Source organism: Diadema setosum, chromosome 21 (assembly GCF_964275005.1).
Source record: "Diadema setosum chromosome 21, eeDiaSeto1, whole genome shotgun sequence".
Lineage (NCBI taxonomy): Eukaryota > Metazoa > Echinodermata > Echinoidea > Diadematoida > Diadematidae > Diadema > Diadema setosum.
Window position 1 is genome coordinate 5,786,136 of NC_092705.1, and position 22,969 is coordinate 5,809,104.

General features: G+C 39.4%; 1 protein-coding gene across 1 annotated transcript in view; it reads left to right on the forward strand.

Annotated features, from left to right (window-relative positions):
- Window positions 1–985: 985 nt before the first annotated feature.
- LOC140244670 (FERM, ARHGEF and pleckstrin domain-containing protein 1-like) overlaps window positions 986–22,969 on the forward strand; it is a 112,441-nt gene continuing 90,457 nt past the window's right edge. Inside the window, 1 exon segment of the mRNA XM_072324291.1 lies at window positions 986–1,440. Coding sequence (XP_072180392.1) covers window positions 1,108–1,440 — 333 coding nt within the window. The 5' untranslated portion in view covers window positions 986–1,107.

Genomic DNA, 22,969 nt, shown 5'->3' on the forward strand with positions numbered 1-22,969 from the left:
AGGAAGTGGCTATTCAGTCTGGACATCTCTTCCTGTCCTGAGCGAGGGGAGGGATTGGAGAGAGAGCGAGTCGCAGCAATTTTTCACAGCACCTCCCTAAACCACAACTTCCCTTTACGCTTTGCATACGATGCATTTCCCTCGAGCAACAACAATAAGGCACTCATCGAATGAATGGGTCACCCTCCTCTCTCTCTATCTATCCTTTTAGCGATTTATTAAGTGTATTTCCCGTCCGATCGGTTGCGTATGTCAGTCAGCGTCTGTCCGTCAGTTTCAGTTTTCCCACCCTTCCTGTCTAGAAGAGTACTGTCACCGGGATTCTAATGTTAGACCCACGGCACATTGCCCGACAGGCGTCCGTGTTTGTCTCGTGCACTGGCGAGGTCTTTTCCTGTCAAGAGCTGAATGGGTTTCCCAGAAACCTTTGTGCCATTCACTGTCAGTAACTAGTAACTTTACATTCTTTCTTTTTTTCAGCTCAGAAAATGCACGCTGTGTTGTGTGTGTAGTTTGTGTTATTATTGTTAACGTAGTTAAGGATATTGTGTTGTACAATGTTCACAGGGCAAACATATGCGGTATATAGGCTAAACCCATTGAAAGGAAATAGTTGGGACTTGGAATTTTGTCATTATGGCAAGATTCTGTTAAAGTGGACAAAGTGAATATGGGAAATAGCGGAAGTTCTGCCAGTAAAATTCTGTCTTGCTATTCAAATGATGTTGTACATTGTATAGATCTGTGTTTGTTTTAACTTGCATCATTATGATCTCAGCAGAATGCATTATTCTACTGAAACGTTGCATTGTATAAATGAACAAGTAATGCAATGAAGAAACGTACATGTACTCTTCATGAAACGTTTGGCATGCCGTGTGCGTTGTAGATCTACTATAGTTTGTTGCAGATGTCATTGACTGTAGCTTTGGACACTTCATATTATATTATGTGTTGCATATTTTCTTCAGGTTCTTGTTCCCAGCCTATTCTGAGGATGTCATTGGATATATAACCCACAAGCGACAGGAGATTTGACACCCCAGCGCTGGACCATTAGCCGATTGACCGTCCCCGCTGCACCGCCTTCCTGCCCCCTTCTTTCGAATGATGAGCGACTATGAGGGACCTGGGCCACACTCAGACTTGGCACCAGCGTCGCCCATGAAGCGCGAGGACTCTATGGCCCTCTCGCAACTCTCGGAGAACCACGGTCGGCTCAACAGCGCCAGCCTCAGCCGCGAGGGACTCAGCGATCGCGAGACCTCGTACTCATACGGTGGCTACAGCCCCGCCGCCACACCCACCCACTCGTACAGCACGGCCCGCTCGGACGGCATGTCGCTGGGACGGGACACCTCCACCCCCAAGAAGAAGGGGAAGACGATGTCACTGAAGGTCCAGATGCTGGACGACTCGGTCCTGACTGTGGACGTTGTGGTAGGTGGCTTTGTGACCTCTGTGACCTTATTCCTTCCTTTAAACTCTGATGAATAATGGTTGCTTTTAAGGAGTTGGGAAAGAACTAAGACAGTAACTTTAAGATAACATTTAATGACATTGAAACCTTAATTGATTAAAAGCAAAACCAAACTTAAAACCAAACCTTTTTTTTTTATTATTATCATGGATTTATTTTACAAATTTGGATAAGCTCTGTATTTTTTGGATCATCAAATCTGAAGCATAATCAGACAGATCTTGCTACAGACTTCAGATTATCAGCATATGTACAGGCACAGTAGGACGAGCATTTCAGGGTAGATGGTTTCTTGATGTGGGAAATATATTTATTTTTATGTAAGGCAATAAAAATATGAATATATTGAGATAATGATATTTCATTTTTTTACAAACTGAGCCTTAATTTTTAGTGTCTAATGTGATGCCCTCTACTAGTGAAAATGAGTGTACAAGTATTGATACTTCACCGTTTCTATACAAACACAGTATACACATTTTTAATTTCTTTCTGTACTGATCTAAACTGTTCTGTACTGATCTGTACTAAAAGCGTGAGATTGACATTTGCTAATTAGTATAATTGGATGTAATTATTACACTTATTTTTGAGTGATCCCGATAGAATAATGTCTCAACTTGAAGGTTGCTCGACGATATTTTTCCACCTCATTTGTGATTAAACTGGCATCCACACGGCCACAAACAATTTCAAGCCGTGTAATTCTAGTCTTTACGCTATAAAAATCGCCATACGCATCGTAGTACTCCGATAGCTAGCTTCTGGCTCTCGTTGATGGTTGCGTTGAGTTCTTACTTTTGTTGTTTGGGATCAATACAACAAAACCGGGCTCCTACACACACGCACAAATCATGAGACATGACCAAAATGCTCGCGTGCGCGTTGCATGCTTATCTTCACTTTGAAAGCAGCGGCGGTAGAACGCGGATGGACGCCAGTCGTCCTACCGCGGACGATTTCTCTCTTACAGAAAAAAATCACCAGCGCGCACATCATGTCAAATGCGCCTATATACGCGTAAAATCGTCCTCAAGCGTTCCATGCGTCCTCCTGCGGTAGAACGCTAGTGATATTAAATATCCCTTCCCTAATAGATACACTTTTCTACTTCCCTTTCCTGCCATTAAATGTCATATTATCTTTATTGCATAGCAGGATGGATACGTGTTAGCGCATGATATAAATGAAATATTTACTCAACACCTGACAGTTGCCATTGGCTTAAAATTACATAATGTATATTCATTGTACAATGTAGGCTTGATTTGGAAATTTCAGTGTTGATTTTGACCACAACATACCAATCATGTGTCTACACAATGTAGCTACATCAGTATGCAAGAGGTAAGGACACAGATTTTTCTTTTAACGAAAGTCAGTCAGTTCCATGGCAATTGAAATAATGTGTACAAATTGTTAGACACATGTGTAGAACCTAGCTGACCAAAGGGAAAAATGTATAGTCTGCAAACTATTATCTTGAATTTGTTTTGTCTCTTGTCTTTTTTTTCTCTGCCATTTCTTCTTCAAAATAAAAAGTGTTGTATAGTCCTACATGTAGGTAACCTGACTAAGCTAGTCGCATGCTCTCCCTTAGCCTTCAAATGACAGTAGGGCTGAACACCCACTGATAATCATATTATTCCGCTCCCGCGCAGATTTGAGTCGGCTGATGCAGACCTTTAATACTCGGCACACACGGAAAGGATCAGTCTGTTTTGGGTACATGCATCGCAGCAATTGTACTCAATTGTATTAGTATTACTACCAATTTTCTGTGCGGCTTCTGCCTGTGTTATTATTACTAAGCCCAAGGAAGATTTTCAGCGGGGAGATGCTGCCCCCGCGTGTGTCTCGCGCTCGCATTTCCAGCTCCCGCGGCAGTAAGCCCGGTGTTTCTGGTGCGTGTCGTGTAATTGGATTTGCCCATGACGGTGGCATGGCTTTGCAGGACGAGGATGGTTTGTTGTGAAATAAAGAAACATAGCAGGTATTAAGATTAGCATTCAAAAAGGGAAGAGAGAAGCAGAGAAACATATGATATGAAATGAGGAGGTTTATAAGCAAAGAAAAAGTTTTAAGTTTCAAGTTTATTTCACATTTTTAGAAAAATACAGCATAAACAAAAATACAACATATCAAGTTACATATCATATTTCATGTTTAAAAACGTAACTGAGAAACAATTCAAAATATTGCAGAAAATAGAAGGAAAAAAGGTCAGATAACATCATATCATCTGACACAAGAAAGCCCAGCAGATGTGGGGGATTAGCAAAAAGCCATTAAAATATCAAGGCGAATCCCTTTTTTATTGCTCTTGTTACATTTTGCTACAAGCACAAACAAATACAATCAAACTAAAGAGTTACAACAACAACAAACAATACCTGAACAAACAACAGGCAATCAATGAAACTTACATATAATCTTACAATATATTTCATATTATTCTTTCTGAAATAGATAAAAATAGACATGAAGAGAAAAAAAGAAAGCTGAATGATTATGAATGAGGAAAAGAGGCTATTTAAGTTAGAATATGTCTGACATTTCTACATACTGCAGGACTGAAGTGCAGTCTGATATGTAGAAATGTCAGGCATTTAACTTTCTGCTAGCTCTTGCATTAATCACACACCAGATTGCTCTTAAGACTAACACTGTAAAACCAGGAATGTTTGCATGCATTTTCATTCTGTGAATTTCGCGAGAACTAAATTAAGATGCGCACGAAAGTTCCTGTCTACACTACATGCATTGAATGCTAATGAGAATTTGCAAAATTTTGATGCCTCAAAAAAGGCTGTAAGCTACAATTCACGAAAAAATTCCATGCCACAGAAAAAGGCTGTATGCTCCAATTCACAAAGATTTCATGGCGCCCAATATCTTGCTATACAGTATACAGAATTGGCAACCTTGTAACAGCACTGATAAAACAAAAGACAGTACTGGTAATAGATAATTGACAGAAAAATGTATCTTTCTTCCGAAATATAATTATAAAGATATCGGACTGCACTTTAGACACACACTATGCAGCTACACCTTTGTAGAAGGAGTGTTGAGAGAGATAGAGAGAGAGTATGAACACATTTCAGTATTCGTTGTGCCAATACTTTCGGCCGTAAGGCATTGAATAATTCATCACAGGTAAGGAGTTCCTCAGGCACGAAGTAGAATGCAATTTTGCGCACATGTATGCAAAGCATACCTCAGGTAGAAAGGAGACTAAATTTTAATGTCTTCAAGTTATGTGTGCTGAACAGTCATGGGTATGTGTGCCACGTAAGTACGCATGCGGTCCATTCTCTGTCTCGTTTATCAGGGATGGTTTAGCCGTGTAGCAGTAGCAGTACAATCATTGCATATATTTCAGATTTCATTCTGCACATCCATTCATTAGTTTGCCTTGTCTAAATTAATGAGTTTTTCTCTTGGAATTTTTAGCCACTAATTGAAGGAACGGTGAAGATTCCCAACTCTTTTCTTTTTTGATGCTTTTGATAGAAACTTACACATTATTGCTTTGAAGCTTGCATTATTTTAAGTATACTCCTGAACCATTTTATCATATCATAGTGCCTCATCAACTTTATTTACTTACTAAATTTACTATTTAAGTGAAATAAAAGAAAAAATATCATTGCATCAAGTTATTGCAGCTCTAATATTGTTTCAATCATGAATTTGAAAGTTGGGTGGGGGAGGAGAGGTTGTACAACTTTATTGATTTAAAAAATGGACTAAAGACATGATTTTTGTAATGTTTCTGAGCCAGTGGGACAAATTTGAAATGCTGACATTGCATGCCTCACCTCATTTGCATAGTGACTGACATCACTGTTATATAGGAAAACATGACAACATGGACAATCATGATTTTTTATCATGGCTACTACTAAGACACTGATCAATTCAGTGCTTATTTACGTCGATGTAGGGCAATTTGTCAATCAGTTGCAATGAAAACATCTCGACGGAAGAATTTCGTAAATTTGAATAACAAAGCAGTACCCGCTGCATGCTATAAGGATTAGAACCAACACTTGCTGTCGGGCGAAAGCTCGGTGGTCTAGTGGAGGTGACGCCTGTCCGGTGATCAGGAGGTCGTAGGTTCGAATCCTGCTCGAGTATGTACGCCCATGATTTTTTATCATGGCTACTACTAAGACACTGATCAATTCAGTGCTTATTTACGTCGATGTAGGGCAATTTGTCAATCAGTTGCAATGAAAACATCTCGACGGAAGAATTTCATAAATTTGAATAACAAAGCAGTACCCGCTGCATGCTATAAGGATTAGAACCAACACTTGCTGTCGGGCGAAAGCTCGGTGGTCTAGTGGAGATGACGCCTGTCCGGTGATCAGGAGGTCGTAGGTTCGAATCCTGCTCGAGTATGTACGCCCATGATTTTTTATCATGGCTACTACTAAGACACTGATCAATTCAGTGCTTATTTACGTCGATGTAGGGCAATTTGTCAATCAGTTGCAATGAAAACATCTTGACGGAAGAATTTCATAAATTTGAATAACAAAGCAGTACCCGCTGCATGCTATAAGGATTAGAACCAACACTTGCTGTCGGGCGAAAGCTCGGTGGTCTAGTGGAGATGACGCCTGTCCGGTGATCAGGAGGTCGTAGGTTCGAATCCTGCTCGAGTATGTACGCCCATGATTTTTTATCATGGCTACTACTAAGACACTGATCAATTCAGTGCTTATTTACGTCGATGTAGGGCAATTTGTCAATCAGTTGCAATGAAAACATCTCGACGGAAGAATTTCATAAATTTGAATAACAAAGCAGTACCCGCTGCATGCTATAAGGATTAGAACCAACACTTGCTGTCGGGCGAAAGCTCGGTGGTCTAGTGGAGATGACGCCTGTCCGGTGATCAGGAGGTCGTAGGTTCGAATCCTGCTCGAGTATGTACGCCCATGATTTTTTATCATGGCTACTACTAAGACACTGATCAATTCAGTGCTTATTTACGTCGATGTAGGGCAATTTGTCAATCAGTTGCCATGGACAATCTCATTTTTTTTTTTCAATTAGTGTATGTCAGTTTTCAAAGAAAACTTTATCATTCTGTTTACATGATTTTACTCCATTACTCCAATTATCAGAGTCAACTGAAACATTATGGAGTTACCTGTAGTAATCTTATAAGGCTGCTACAATGTGTATTTAAAGTCCTTCTGAATGCCTGGACACAGGGACGTGAGAGGAAACTCTTCTCCATGTTGGTGAAGGAAAGTTTATATATGGTTGGTATGCATGTTGTACATACTTGAAATGGTGATCAATTAGATTAATAAAGCGTGGCATCAGTTGGCCTACTTCTCCAAGGTCTGAGGCCATGAAATTTCGTGGAATTCAACCTAGTGTTTATGTGCTTTACTAAACTGGGTATTACTGGGGCAAGCAAAGGGTGCTGCATCCTGTGCCTGGAGAGTTTGAGTGGGGTTCACAAACTTGGGGGTGGGGCAGGTCGTGAGTGTAAATGATTAGCTTTAAAGGGAAGCATTTCGTTGTGTTCAAAGTGAACTCAGGGAGAAGAGTACGTCCTATAGTAGTCAACAGGCAGAACAGAAAACCATTAATCCTTACAATGCACATGGAGTTTATGGCCAGTGCCAAGGTGCTAATCCTTCAAAGTCGGATTTATTTTGAGATGGGGAATAAATAGCAGTTTGCCAACTCACAGCAGAGAAAGAAAACAAGATCCCTGCCCCATGAAATACAGTAAATAAATTAACAGGCAATCAGGGGAAAACCCCCACACAACTGAGATACGGGGATTATCTTTAACAATGGACAGAGAGATGCATGCAATCACAATATGCCATAGTCACTGAGCACAGACAATGATCGCATGCCACTTGATTGAAAACACATATTTGACACACTTGTGGTTAATATGCTTGTAAACATGAATGAGGTTATCCATAGGAGGTGAGCAAACATGAATGTGGTATTCCCTTGTACACGTGTAGGTGAACAAACTTCCAGCTAATATGAGTGATACGTCAAGGACAAGAGTTTGACAAAATTGGTGAGACAACCATTGGATATTTTCATTTTAAAGGTAATGTTTATAATTGGGAGCAGTGGTTTGAAAAATGTTCGAGTTACCACATTTGATGCATTTGATGTGAAGGTTACTGTAGTAGTTGTATCACAAACATCCTATCTTATAAAAATTCAGCAACTGTACCTACCCTCCTGATCTCAAAATCATTACAAATCTGATGACATTTGATGTTAAAGGGATTGTACAGTTATGGTTGAGACCTAATTTCAGGTTTCTAACATTTTTTGGTGAGATAATGAGAAACCTCATTATAAAATGTGAAAGAGCATGTAATTCTATGAGGAATTCAACGTTTATTTGATGAAAATTGCTTTTGAAATGGCTGAGATATAAAAAAAGAGCGATTGTAACAAAGTGTGGGACCCACACTTTATTACGATTGCTTTGTTTTACTTTGTTTTTGGATGTTTCAGTCATTCCAAACCTGATTTTCGTCAAATAAACTTTGAATTCCTCTTAAAATAGTATGTTCCGTACTATATCATAAGTGTTTTCTTGGTATCTCGCAAAAAGTCAAAAACCCAGTTCTCATCTCCACCAAAACTGTACTATCCCTTTAAAGATGTGATTTGTTAAATCTCAATTTCAAACCAAAACCAGGATTCATTGAAGATTGCTTTATTACATAAATTAGCAGTGGAAGATATGTGATGCCATACCAGTTCACCATCTAGGCCCTGATTTATACAATTTGTCTGTGGCCAAGAACCCTTTTTATGAAATTACTATAAAGTTTTAATCTCAATATTTCTTACCCGAGTTTGATGAAGACGATTTCTTTGTTGTGTTTATTCAGTTCTACTCGTTTTAAGTCCACTTGGGCATGAAATAGAATATCAATTTAAGCCTTTCTGTGCCAGGGAATTTGGACAGTGTGGACGACACTATGGAGTTTTCTGTGTCAGTCAGTAGTCAAAGCATGCAAAGGGTTAAGATGATGACTCACTACTTCCAGACATGATTCAGAGTCATAAAATGTAGAATTAGGTTGGAATTTAATACCATCTTAATCTAACATTATCAATGTCCAGCAAAACAAAGCCGAAAACCAGCGAATCAGTGAAGAATCTAACTCATTTGACCATAAAAATGTTGATTTTATGGCCAGTCGCGTCGTGAGTTCTATCGTCATTTAAGTGTTTATGAAATCAAGCGCACTTTGCACGATTTTAATAGACGAGACTGTCTGCCTTGGATGTGACATTACGAAATTACGATGATTCATACGGTTGTTAAAGATTATTGTGGTGCTATTTGTAGATCTGTTCATGTCAACAAGTGCGCAGATTGCTCATGATTTATGAACAGAAAGGACACATGGGAAGTGTTGAATGCACTCAACAGAAAATTGAACATGGTCCATTTGTGGTGGTATGGTGTCTATAACTGGAAGTGTTAATAGGTAACCTCAAGATGTTTGAGACTGTGTCAAGAGAATGTGGTGACATACAGTTTGTATTCTGAGTCAGAATTGGGATCAGCAGAAAAAAGAAAGAGACAATATAGACTTTCAAAAAATATTCTTGAGTTTCATTTCCTCAATTCTCAAATAGCATTCAGTGCATATGAATAAATGAAAATGGTTGCTTTGGCCTGTCATTGAGAAATGAATCTTATGAACATATAGAAGAGGTGTCATGTTTTAAAATTGATCTATAACACTTTAGTACACAGGTAGCACAATATTGTTTTAAAGATGAGAAGATCAATAACAGCATTACCAGAAAGCTGAAGAATGTACAAAAGATCAGTGATGCTTCCAATGCATGTTCATTTAAAAAAAATATGAGAATGTAATATTTTTGTTTGCCTCATTTTTTAGCACTCCCACTTATGTTTTTGTGTCATTGGAACACAATGGGCAAGTGCGAACGTGACCGAACATTCCGCTTGTTCGCTGATTACTCAGTGTCAGTGTCGCGAAGGGTAGGTCATTGTCTACCACATGTCAAGTGACAGGAAGAACACTGATTACTGACTTGACGGTGTGCATATTGCATTATATTACATTGATGGAGAGAATCCATTAAAGGGGTATCTCACTGAGTGACAGATGTTTGCGAATGGAGGGAATCGTAGGTTTCGTCAGGGTTCGTAAATGGTTGCAGTTTCTTGATAGCAGTTGCAATGAAATTCACACACAGTTTTTATTGTTGCATACAATTTTTCTTGTCGCAAAGAAATTTTGAATGTGTTCAAAATTTCTTTGCGACAATGAAAACTGTTTGCGACAATAAAAACTTTGTGAATTTGCTTGCAGCTGTTTACGAACCCTTAGAAAAACCTAAAATTTGCTAAAATTTGCTAAGTTCACATTACAATCACAAACATTTACTGCTCAGTGAGATACACCTTTTCAAAGAGCAATGATGCCCAAATATTTATATGGACTGAGTGAATGTCCCAATATTAGTAGATTGTATAACACATAGAACACACAAGAACATGTAAAGAGAATTCCACAAAATTTATTTTCTCGAATGAAAAGTATAGATTCCCTTGACTTGTTTTAAGCACTTCTGACATATTTTATGGCTAGTATTATTTCCCCTGCTTTCTGAAAGAGATAAGGAAAGTGCTCTCTCACTATTGTAGGAAAATTAAGATCTATGTTGAATTTTCTTTACATTTTCCTTATTGTCCTACAGGGACATCACAGACTGTTGTAGTCTTCTCATCCAGCAAAGCTGAACCAAAACTTAAAAGAGTCATACCTTTTGAACTGATTGTCTGATTTTTCTCAAACGTCGCTAACATGTTCTACTAATATTGCTGCATTCACTCAATCCACATTATATTTCGGATTCATTCCCCTTTAAAAATGGAAGCCATGTCAGGTAATACATAGATGCTTCTTGTGGCCTCTGACATCTATGGTGCGGAAATGGTGGGACAGTAGACAGAAACAATTACCTGCTGAAATATAGCTGGGCAGTGATTCAGAGTCAGCTGCTCCTGATATATTATTATTTCATACAAGTTCCGGTTCTGTAGTCGAGAGTATTTATACCTCCGTAATGTGCCTCATTAGATTTTCCTTTTTGGAGTTATTTATGCCTCATTAGCTCTAAGATGAGATCTGCATAAATATGCATTTAATTCATTATTGGTAGTTACAGTGTCCACAACTCTACATGCAAAAGTGTGCATTTATGTTCATTGTTGCAGGAAGTAAAGGTCAAAGGTTAAGTCTGCCATTACCTCTTGTAGATATACTGCATTATATGTCAAATGCTCTTGTAAAAATGGTTGCGTTGAAAGGGTTAAAGTAGATTGAATAGCAGTCATTTCTTATTCCAACACCAGCCCACAAAAATAACATTTGCACTGATGATAGAGCAGCTCACTCTTTGAAAATTTCCTGTTTGTTCTCGACATGGATTCTTGCTTTGGAGGCTGATTTTGCCCCGAAGAGAGCGGCGCGATTGTGACGTGTTTGTCATTCCATTATTTTCTCTCACATTATGCATGTGCTTCAATATACATGAAGATATTGCTCGATGAAAGAAATGTCATCACAGTAATAAATGGAAGAAGTGTTTGCGACACTCTTGTACATGCTTCAGTGATCCTAATACGTGTTTAAACTACATAATGGGGTAGTAACTCTTGTGATTCGGAGACATTTAATGCTTCAAACAGTACAGTTGTGCCATTGATTTTAATACATCGGCACTTACAAGGTACGCCATCTATATTGCAGAGTGCAAGGTCCATTTCCTTCCCTTTTTCAGCCTGTCATTTCTCCTCTTTTCTTGTTTTCCTTTTGTCATTATTTCGTTCTTTCTTCCTCCTATTCATAATTTTTTTTTCCAATTTCTATCCCCCCCTTTTAATTATTCTTTGTCGGGAGGAAATTTTCCGCTCTAGAGGCAGGGGTGAAAGATATGAGTGTGTACTCACATTTATGAGTCAGTGATTCAAGAGTACTTACGGAGGTAGTGATGCCCATCTTTGGACATCGACCAACTGTGGGTGGAAAGAGACTTGATAGCAAAATGCAGAAGAGGGAACATACTGCCCCGTGTGGCCCTTTGCCCGCTGTGTTTACGGGTGTGGTGATGGAGCAAAACTTTCTGTATGCGTAGTTAGTCTTGGATTTCCAAGCGCACTCTCGCAAAACCATATGCCCCGCCCTTTTCCCCTCATGGTGTTTTGAGTAGACACAACGTACCCGGTAGAAAGCTTGTCGTCTCGCCTCAAATAGGATGACATGAAAGTTGCAATGTTTGAGTTTCCATTTACGCTGCAAAGAAAAATGTTGAAGTTAGAAATATTGTGAGTCTTTGGCTGTTGTAACGTGCACATCGTATGCACAGTTGGCTCAGCTATTTACTGCTTGAAAACTACCGTTCTAATGTTGCAATAGCCATGGATGTTTTAGCTTCATGTTTTGTCTGTGACCGTGGAGAGGATGCCAGACATCGAGTGGAAGATGCAGGACAAAAATCACAATTCTTTCAGCAGTGAGCATCCATTCTCATTGCAAATTGTCAACGGCAGCCTTCGCACAAAGTTAGAAAAATGTGCATTCCGGTCTGCAGTTTTTCTGGCGATGCTTCCGAGCGGCTTTGGGCACAGTTGACAAGCATCACAAATTCTCCCTTATCCGAAGCAATTTTTCTGATGTTGCCATTTCTGCTGTCGATGTGGATGGTCCATGAAATGGGGTGGGGGAAGGGGAAATGGGGGCGTCAAGGAGGTGCATCTGGACCATCCAACAATTGATGCAGTGAATAGATGGAGACTAGATTTGCCCCGACTCTCCTTTTCCTTCTCCTTGCATTCACCTTAATTCTTTCAGTCCTGTTTATGTAGAATGTCATTAGGGTGTTGGGTTGCTGGGTCTGAGAGGTTCATACACATGCTCTGCTCTCCCCATACACATGTCATACAAATGTAGTGACTGCAGTATTACATTTGAAATTCAATGACCTCATGACTAGTGGTTGCTGTATTCAATTAAATGACAATCTTCTAAATGTAGACAAAAAAATAATATCAATCAGCATGCAAGTTAAGTCTTCTTGTACATGATATATGTGAGAGTTGTTCAGCAGAGCAGTTTGCCTGGATTTCCATGCAATGTTGATTCCAGAGCTCTTTTGTTTCGCTTCCATCTGGTCAGTAGGGTCCAGTGGAGTGGGCAATATCCCTTTGCTACATCCTGTAATTGTGAATGTACTGGGCAACTTCTTGGGACTGGATCATTTCACATCTATGCGTAAAGCTAGTGAGGTATCTCTGTGGGCACAATATTTCTGTGACACGTGAACGTGTACGCAGGTATACATGTAAGGATCGCTCTGAGCATGCCACAATAATGTGTGCCAGTGTTAGGTTGGAATGGATTGTTGGGTGTCACTGCACTTTCAAAGGTGAGTAGAGTAATGATTAAACCAGCTCGGCAGAAGAAAGGCCTTTGAAATGAAATGCATGTCACAACATTTAGCCATCCAGTGTGATGCTAGACAGTGAAAGGTTGCTGAATTTGGGGCGGGTAGGGGGAGAGTCAATCAACCAACATGATTTTAAGTTTGTGGGACTGAATAATGTATGCTTGATTTTGGTCCATACACTAGCATGTACAAAATTCTGGCACAAGGGAAACATGGAATCGCACAGCATATTGGAAATGTGTTTGCAATTGGGTCCTGATGACAGCAATATATGATTTACACTGAGGACTGTAAGGACTTGTAGTAGCCATATTGTTTGCATCTGCTCATGGTCATTGATATGTCAGGTTGATACCCTGAGCACTGTTAAGCTGTAATTGACTGATACTGAAGAGGCCAGCATCAGCTATTCTTTGCTTAATCTCTAGGGGATACATGTTGTGGTAGTTTTATCACTTGGGTTCTATAGATCTTGTCATCCTAAGTAGGGTCAAATATGGGACTGATTGCATAATCACTGGAGGACAATAACCTCTCACAAAGTTTGTGGTCCTAGTCTTTGTCCACTTTGATGACTCTGATCAGGTTGAGTGGATGGTAACTCATCTGGGATGGAACAGTTGGATTCTATAGGGATAGACTAGTAAGCCAGGATGTAATATAAAATCAAAATACAGTGCCTAATCTGTTTTGCCGTGGAATCAAGTGGATTCTACTGGATGGGACAGCAAAGTGTCATTATTCAGAACTCACATTGCTTCCATCGCCTCTATTGCTTCCAAAGAAGATTTTTACTATACTTTTGTGAGCAAACCAGTGGCAAAGTTGTGCATTATAAACGTGTGATAACATCGTAGCCTCTTATCTTTTGTGCGTGTGTGTGTGGTTATGACCACTGTTACTACTTAGTGAAAATATGACATTCTAGAATTCCATAATTTACTTATTTCATGTGTGAATTTCCCTTTGATTTCAATGAATTTCCCTTTGATTTCAGTTAACTTCAATTCAATTCAAATAATTTTATTTCCATATAAAGTAATAGGCTTACATGGCAATATACATAATGCTTACATGAGTAAAGAATTTCAAATCATACAAAATCCAATGATTTTAATTAATTTCTTTTAACAAAACTCTTATAATCCTGTTTGTCTGATTTTACTCTGTTTTGTAAAACCCAACTTGAACATGATATGGATTTATTTCTGAATAGTCTTGACCTGAGACTAAGGAGCTGCGAGCGAATGAAGAGTGGATGTGATCAGTTTTCTCTCCTTCCCCATCCATCTTTTCCTCCTCTCCATGTGGGAAAGTACTTACGAGCCGCGGATTGGCAATGGTGAGGTTTAATCACAGCCGCTCTAATGATGGCAGACCCCGTATTTTTTATTGTGAGAGGGGCTGAGCGTTGAGCTTTCCAGGATTTGGATGGGAGGGTGGGGGGGGGGGGGGGGGGGGAGAGAGACAGAGTTGGGCAGGGTACTGTTCCAAAGTCTGGCTCCGATTCACATTATTTTTGGCCTTGTGCCATGCTTCACCTGTTGAAATGTAACTGTGACTATACACATTGCAAGCAATGTGTTGCACATTTCTAATTCTTGTCTGTTCTCCATTTATGGATTTTGTTGTGTTTTTTCTACTTTAATATCAATAATCATACTGTATAAAACTTTTTGTTTAGGGGTGGCTCTTTTGATATTCAGTGTGGAAGGAATGTTGGCTGTTAACATATGATTTCATTTTGGCTATCAAGGCAGTGGGTGAATCAACCTTTAGCATCACTTCCACAGCTAGTATTGCCCAGTGGATTCTCCTGGGTGCATCACCATGGTAACCGCATCCATTCATCCAGGGTTTCCAGGGGGGAGGAGAGGAATTCGTGGAAAGCAGGGGAAGATCTGTCCGTGCTTGCTCCCAGCTCTCGTTGACACAACTCTGCCAAGTTCATCACTCTTCACATGAAACAATGCAATTGTTGTTGGTTTCTTTTTTTATCACTATAGGCTTTCTTGCCCCCCCCCCCCTTTCTGATGTTCTTTTTGTTTATTTTTTTGCCATGATGCTGAATCTTTTACTGAAGATAATACAGATCACTGTCGTAGTCTCCAGATTGTCCCGGGGAGTACAGCATGTTGTCACACGGCAGGAACGTCAAAATGCCGAGAGCAAGAGCAATGTCGGCGATCAAATTAATCGTGGTTGGTTGTGCATGCCCGGGAGGACACTGGCCGCCAGTTCCTGCAAGCAATGTGGCAGCTTAAGACTTAACCAGTTGTAGTGATTAAGTCACTCACTACTGCTGCCATCTTTCGTACACAAGATGTCAAAGGCATTTTTTTAAACAGGAGCATCGAGAGGGTTAATGGAAAGGGTGCATCTGAAAAATGTGGAGAGGTAAAGTCAGAGCCATCCCCCTCCCCCCTCCTCCCATTTCATGGATGTCTCTCTAGCCAGTTGTGATGAGTACAAAATGTAGAAATCATTCTCAAAGTCTGGCAAAGGTCGGAGGGGGGGGGGATACAATGTGCCTTCCAGATATCAATGTCTATGTTAATTATGTTGGAGAAAAAGACATTGATGTACATTCTTTCTGGCTCCCAGTCCAAAAATGACAACATAGAGACAGCAAAGTTTTGTTGTTGTTTTTTTCTTTATCTCTGTGCATGACTTTGAACAAGTGCAACACAATTTAACATGACCTTGAAAAAAGAATTTGAGGTACATCCTTTTGTGAGCCAACTATTAAAAAAAAAAAAAAAAAAAAAAAAAAGAAAAGAAAACCCAAAACAAAACACTCCAAAACAAAACATGCCAGAATAAAACAAAACAGAATTGTTTTCTTTTTTTCCCCAGGCAATAAAAAATGCAGTGTTAGACTCGGAAAAACCTCTAAGATGAGTAGGAAATCATTGTTTAGGTGATGTACAATTCATCCTGGTTCTGAAAAATGTACTGCCCTAGCTTGAATCATATAGGTATCTGTGACTGTCACTAAACTCCAAGTATCGAAAGCAAGATACTTCAGGTGATATATGGTACAGTCCCTCGACAGCATGCTGATGATTGACATTAAACTTCAAGGGCCCTTTGTCCTTTTAAATAAGTCCTTCATCAGTTATCACCTGTTTACATTGAAACCTATGCAAGTTTCATGTTACAGAATCAAGTCTGTCAAAAGTGAGCAATTGTTCTTTTCACTTGACAGTTCATCTTCAATAATTAATATTCAGTTCAGTTTCAATTGCTGACATATTAGAAAAGAGCGAGAGAAAGAAGAAAGGCTCCATGAAAATGGATGCATACTTGTGAGACAGTAGGTCAGTGGAAATTACCGTTTTGGCTTTGAGAGCATGCGTTTAATTTGTTTGTTTTTATTAGTTCCCTGGGCCGAATAGCTCTGCGATTGCGATTGTTCTCTGAGCATTTTGTGTTTTACATTGTGTGCAGACTTTTTCATATTTTCATCTTTTTCCTGCACGCCGATGGCTGGACTTTCACCTATAACTTGGCAGGAATCATCCATGAAGGGAAGGGTCACAATTTGTACAAATAGTAGTGATGCCCCTGGGGTGGGGCCCCAAGTGTGCAAAATTAGCTAAGTTTTCCTAATTTTGAACAGTTTCAGCTGGTGGCTGGATTTTGACCAAACTTGGCAGGAATCATGAATGGGGGCAGAGATTATAGTTTGTACAGAAAGTGGTGGTACCCCCCCCCCCCCCCCCACCCCCATGAAGGCAAAGTATGATGCTCAGGTGAGCAAGGTCTTTTTTTTTTCTTTCTTAAAATAGTACAAGTTTGTTATGCAAAGGAGAAAAAAAATTATCGAAAACTTTCTTCTAAAAATAACTCACCTTCAGCATAACAGTGGGGAGTTATGTGAATTGATAGATGGATGTAACATTGAAATTGTCCTTTTTCATTCATGTTGTCTGTTTGATAAATATACAGAAATAAAATCAAATTAAACTAGACACAAATCATTATTGAAAAGATGCATACAGCAAAGTGGAGTTTGCATTTGCTGAGGAGGCAAAGCTTTACTGTGTGCCCACCCACTCTCAAAGCTGTCAGCATCAAATACACACTGTTCCAACTAGTATACAGTACATATTATATGGCACACTATACTTGTAAGTGTCTAGATCCATTCTTACGTGCATTTCGAGCCGTGTGACTTCTGTTTATTTTTCCCACCCACATTTGTGATACCGACCATTGTATCTGACTTGCAGATTCATCCCTGTGCTGCTTTTATAAACGCTGGCAATAGGAGAAGTTGAATTGCACTTTTTGTATGGCTCATGAATAGATATGATGTTTCGTGCAGATGAAAGGACAAGATAGATTTTTCCCCTTTTTAACACATGTGGGTATACATGTACATGTAATATTTACCCCGTTGGCCAGAGGTCTATTTTGTTCTACAGACTTTTGTGCTGACAAATTCATGTCAGACAAACACTTTGTTGCACCAAAGATTTGCTGTAAAAGTAACTTGAAATAGAAAGCTTCCCATTGACATTCATTATACCAAAGATTAGAAATCCTGAGAGCTGATTGGTCATTGCTTTGGTGTTTTGTTTTTTGTTTTGTTTTGTTTAACACAATGCTTATAAGATTGTGAATGGAGCTGTTTCTATAACTTTTTCCTAGTAGACTCTGAAATTTCCTTCTTGTTTTTCTTTACCAAATCTCTGAAATTCTCAGATATTTTCTTTTTCTTTTGAGCTTTAAGGTACTGGTTACCATTTGCACCTAAAACAAAAACCTAGCTTTAGTGCTTCAAAATAATTGTAAAATGTGAGTTAGGGATAGAAACAACCAATGTAAATAAGTTTATCAATATAATCAGTGTTAAGTACACTGTATTGTTAAATATACAAAATGTGAAAATAGTTATAATAAAATTGTTTCTAGACTAAACCATCTACAGTCATGGTTTAGTGAGAAAAATAGTGATATCTCGTTATATTTTAGACTTTATTGCAAAATTTTTACATGGTAGGATGTTTTGTGATACAACTGACCTACACATATATGCATCAAATGCAATGTGATATCTTAAACATTTTTTTTTTTTTTTTAAATCACAGCTCCTATAGTATTGGTAAACACTGGTGAATTTTCACACCAGGTATTCGCTATTATGGCTACAAAGTCCAAGAGAGCATTGTCCCTGTGTTTTGTGGTGGTAATATGTTCAGGTTTTATTTCAGATTTTGAGTTGAAATTCTTGTCTGTGGGGAAAAAGAAGCCTGTGAGCCATTAGATGAAAAGAGTAGGCCCTACCTTTTAAAGGACAAGTTTTGCCCTCGCTAGAGCAAATTAGGCATATTATGCCCCTGTCTTTTTCTCTTCAGACACAGTGGCATTACACTGTAGGTTTCCCTTGTGTCCACGTCAAAATGGGCTGATGTGAATATGTATGAGTGAGTGTAACCCTCCCCCCCCCACCCCTTCCAGACCACTGTAACCGCAAATATCACCACAAAGATGCAAAACAGTTGATTTTCCTGTTACAAGATAATGGGCGGCTGAATGCTGCATGATCGACATCTTCTGTTCAATCTTCAAGGGCTTTTGAACCTTAAAATGATATGTCAAGCATATGTATACTACAGGGAGAGTTTATGAACTGTAGGCCATCTTCTGACATCTAATTTGTTTGTAGAACAGAGGAGGGGCAGCTTGTTGGTTCAGGTTTCTGTATCATTATCCTTTTTTTTTCTCTCTCTCTCTTTATTTGGTATAAACACATCTTACTGAGTTCGATAGAATTCACAATGTATAATGGTTCGTGTACATAACTTGGTCTGTAGGAGCAATATCCAGGTCAGTGATGAAATAATCACTCCTTGTATTTTTACTTTTCCCCCCAACTGAATTGTATTTGTGCATTATAAGCATTGTCATTTGTGTTTGAGTGTGTGTTTGTGTGTGAGTAAATATGTTTGGCTTTGCGCACACCAAAGAAGAGCTGTTATTGTTGCTCAGAATGCGGGAGATGAAAAATTGGTCGTGCAGCAGAAGGATATCAGACAATGGGAATTCAGAAGAAAAGCAGCTGGAATAACTGCTGTTTATGCCGCTACCCCGCTGTCTTCATGGAATATTGAATTGTAAACTTGAGGTGAAAAAGGGCTCAGAAAGAAAAGAGTTTTCATTTGGGTTGTTAAAACTGTGATTAAGTACGAAAAGCATGGTTGATGTATAATTGTACAAACACACATATTCCATACCCATCCATGTATTATATAATGGATACATATGCGCACACACACACACACACACACACACACACTCTCTCTCTCTCATGCAGAATCACAATTGTGATTCATGTTTCAGCGTTCGTCTGTTTGGTCCGTCCATCGCTGGCGATTGCATTAAGGTTGAAGCTATCACGATTGAGCAACAGTGCCTGTCATTGCGTTTTGTTGACATGGCTCAGGATCTCTCTGTAGACATCGCAAGATGCGTTCACATTCAGGGTTGAATACTGCAGCATGTATTCACACGTTAATTTGAGATGTCAATGCAGATACACTGTGAAATACACCAAGAAATATCTTGCAAAATCTTGTGGTATTTAGAGTGATAATTCAAACTTTATATGAAATACACACAGGAGATTTGAATGGGAATTGTGTCAGAAAATACCACCCATTGTAGTGTATTGCTTGTGTGATATGACACACTTCCCATGTTGACCCAGTAAAAGATATACGCAATGCTTACCACAGAGAGATGCTACCCTTGGAAAGGTACATATATACTTTTGGGCCAAAAATGCCATTTGATTTTGTGAATGAGAACTGTACCAAAAGAATTGCTGCAATATCTGTTATCATGGCGTTTTGCCAGTGAGAATGGTACTAACAATTTACCCAGTGTTTGTTTCTGACGCGGTAATGCAACACACCTACTCTCAAGCACATTCACTGGCACATGCCACCTAGATCCTGCTTATCAAAGCTCAAACTGCTGGTTGCCTATTTGGCTTGGTTTACTCAGCACTTTATCACTTTCGTTGAAATGAATGTTAACAAATGGAGAGAACTGGCCACTTCTGTTGTTGAAAGTATCATGCAGTACCTTCATGTAAATCCCTGTGTGACATTGAGTTTAAGGTTGCCTTTCTTTCACAAAGCAAATAGCAGCTGACTCGCGAAGTTTGCGAAAATAAGAACCTCGCGACATATTCGGCGTATACAGTAGTATACATAGTGCAATTACTACCATTAATACCACTAAAATGTCGTGAAGGGTTGTAATGAATGCATGTTTATCAGTCAAGAACACTTTCAACAGTGTTTATGTTCATTGTTCTATATGAGCAGGTTCAACAGTAACCAATATGTGAACTGTACTGATGGTTTAATCATAGTTATGGTTGAAGTACGGGAACTGGAGGTGAATACAGCAAAATTTGCAGAGGAGCTCAATCTGTTTGAAGTGAATACCACATCTAGGCTCTCATGGCAGGGTACTTGTAGATGCAGGGAGTGAATGCCCAATGGCACACATGAGTGTCTGCATGCCAAGTGCGGTACGTTATGTCCTGTGCTAATGAGCAGCACGTTCAGAAGAACTCCCTCATTAGTCTTCTCCCAGGCTTTACGCCACCCTGTTTTTGTAAAAAACAGCAACAACAACCAGCCATCGAAGGAACGACTAAACAACCCACCAACCAATCAACAGTGATCAACCAGTTTATTCAATACAGGGTTGATATCCTACCAGTCAAACACTTTTAAACACAAACAGTCTAATCAAGCTATAGGTAAAATTTCAGTGCATTTCGTATGATTCCCCTTACTCCTGTACAAGTTTCATAGATCTCTTGATATGTCCTTATTTGCCAAGGATAGCCCCATAACTATATATTGTTAATCTTCCCATAGTCGCTGTTGTCCATCATACTGAGTATTGTGAGGCATCCGTTTTTACAGTCATTTTTGGCCGAGAGGGGCATTGTATGTGAAATATAATCTTCTGTGAGAGGGATGAACACAGTGGGATGAAATTGAATCCAGGGTCTCCAACCTAAGGGCCCAAAGCCCTCACCCACTGCGCCGCAGTGCTTAGCTGATGCTGAATTCAATCACGGAGACCATTCTTCACCACGATAGCGGTGTAAAGTAGGCATTCACCAGTGCAGTTCTTCCCCGGATGCTTGTAAACCAGCATGCATCCCAAGCCACCACCCCACCCCCAAGCCTTGTAGTATGTCATGCTGCTTCTTCCAGTCGCGGTGGGAGGGCCATTCCCATCCAGGGAAGCATTTGATGGGACTTCCACCGATGTGACGATACTTCTGTGAGCCCTTTCGGATCTCCAGAAGAGCTTGTTTTGTAAACGTGTTTAGGGACACATTTCATCCTAATCGACGTGCTTTAGCAAATCTATAGGCACACTTGAATCATATTTCTCCCAAACACATTTATCAAACCATGTCTGCTGCATTTTCTCCATTCTGTATGCTCTTTGGCACCTTTAAATATGATCGAGGAGGTTTGAACTGACATTAACTTCCTCAATGATACATACTAATTCACATCCTCTCACACACAGACAAAAAAAGCAGTTTGACAGTTGCGTGTTTAATTGGTCAACAGATAAGAGGATGCAACACAGCTATCCTACATTTGTAAATGGAAGGCATCTTGCAGTTTGAACACCCCGTGCAACTTTTGAAATGTGACTGGAAGCGTGATTACAAACTAGCTTCTTTTCGCAGGTCTGAAACTCCGCTGTGAGTGATGGGACTGGCGAGGAATCTTGTCCTGAAATTCCAGCCATAGCGAGGGGATGATGCATGTAGGGGCTGCTTCTGCATGGGTCATCAATTCTTCGTTATTCACCTTTGCTTTTCATTTCGCTTATTGTTGATGGCGTCAGCGTGATACTGCGTGATTATTCATCGCTATCAATTTGTCACAACATAGTGGGATTGTCATAGCATTTTTATACCATCTCTAACCTTTCCTTTATAAAGCTTGATGCCTCATCATTATCATAATTAATGGACCATTGCAACATTTATTGAGAATGGTACTTCAAATTATTGTAAATTTTTGAAGAGATTGATGTTTACATCCTATTTTAGCAGTTTTCTTTTGAAATTATGTTATGTGTTTGGTTTGTTCTGTTTTTAGATATTTTACTGAAAATATGAAAATGAAATGAAGATGAAAATATTGGAATCCATCATGCTCACAATAGTCAACATTAAAGATGATATCACAGCCCTTTTCGAGTGAATCTGCTGTCTTGAGTAGGGTTCAAGTCATCTTGAGTAGGGTTCAAGTCATCTTGAAGTGTTGCAGATTATACGTGCTCTAAAAGGGCATAAATTAGACACGAAGCTTTTGCAATGTCCTTGATGTGATCTGTACATAGCGACTCAAGCCCGTAGTGGATGCAATGATGCCCTGAACATCCAACAAAAAAACAAAACAACTATTTGTATCATCCTGCACCGAAAAAGGAACTTTGCTTGGGAATTCATTTTCACCATCCAGTTACTCCTCAAATTGGAGAACAGATGCATGTACTTGTGGTTTCATGCTGGAAGGGAAAAGATGGACCTCATGGCCAGAATTCACAAAGGTGGTACAATTGAAACCATGGTTTAAACCATGGTTTCAATTGTACCAGCTTTGTGAATTTGGACCCATAAGTTTAGTGGGAGCCCAAATGAAGTCTACTTGAGATCAGAACCTGTCTGATCAGTATGCATAGCACTATCATTTTGTATTGGTGAGCAAGTTATTGTCCTTTCTGCAGGCAAAAAAACCACAACTTGTGGGTGTATGGTGTGATCTTGTGTGCGAAATGACATCTCGCTACAGACAATGAATGCGACAGAGAGTTGTGATACAGAGGCAGCTGAACGTCATAGAAAGTCATTTGCACATGACGAGGGTTGAGTAATGATAAATGTGGATTACTCATTGTTTTTATTCACGTAAATTGATT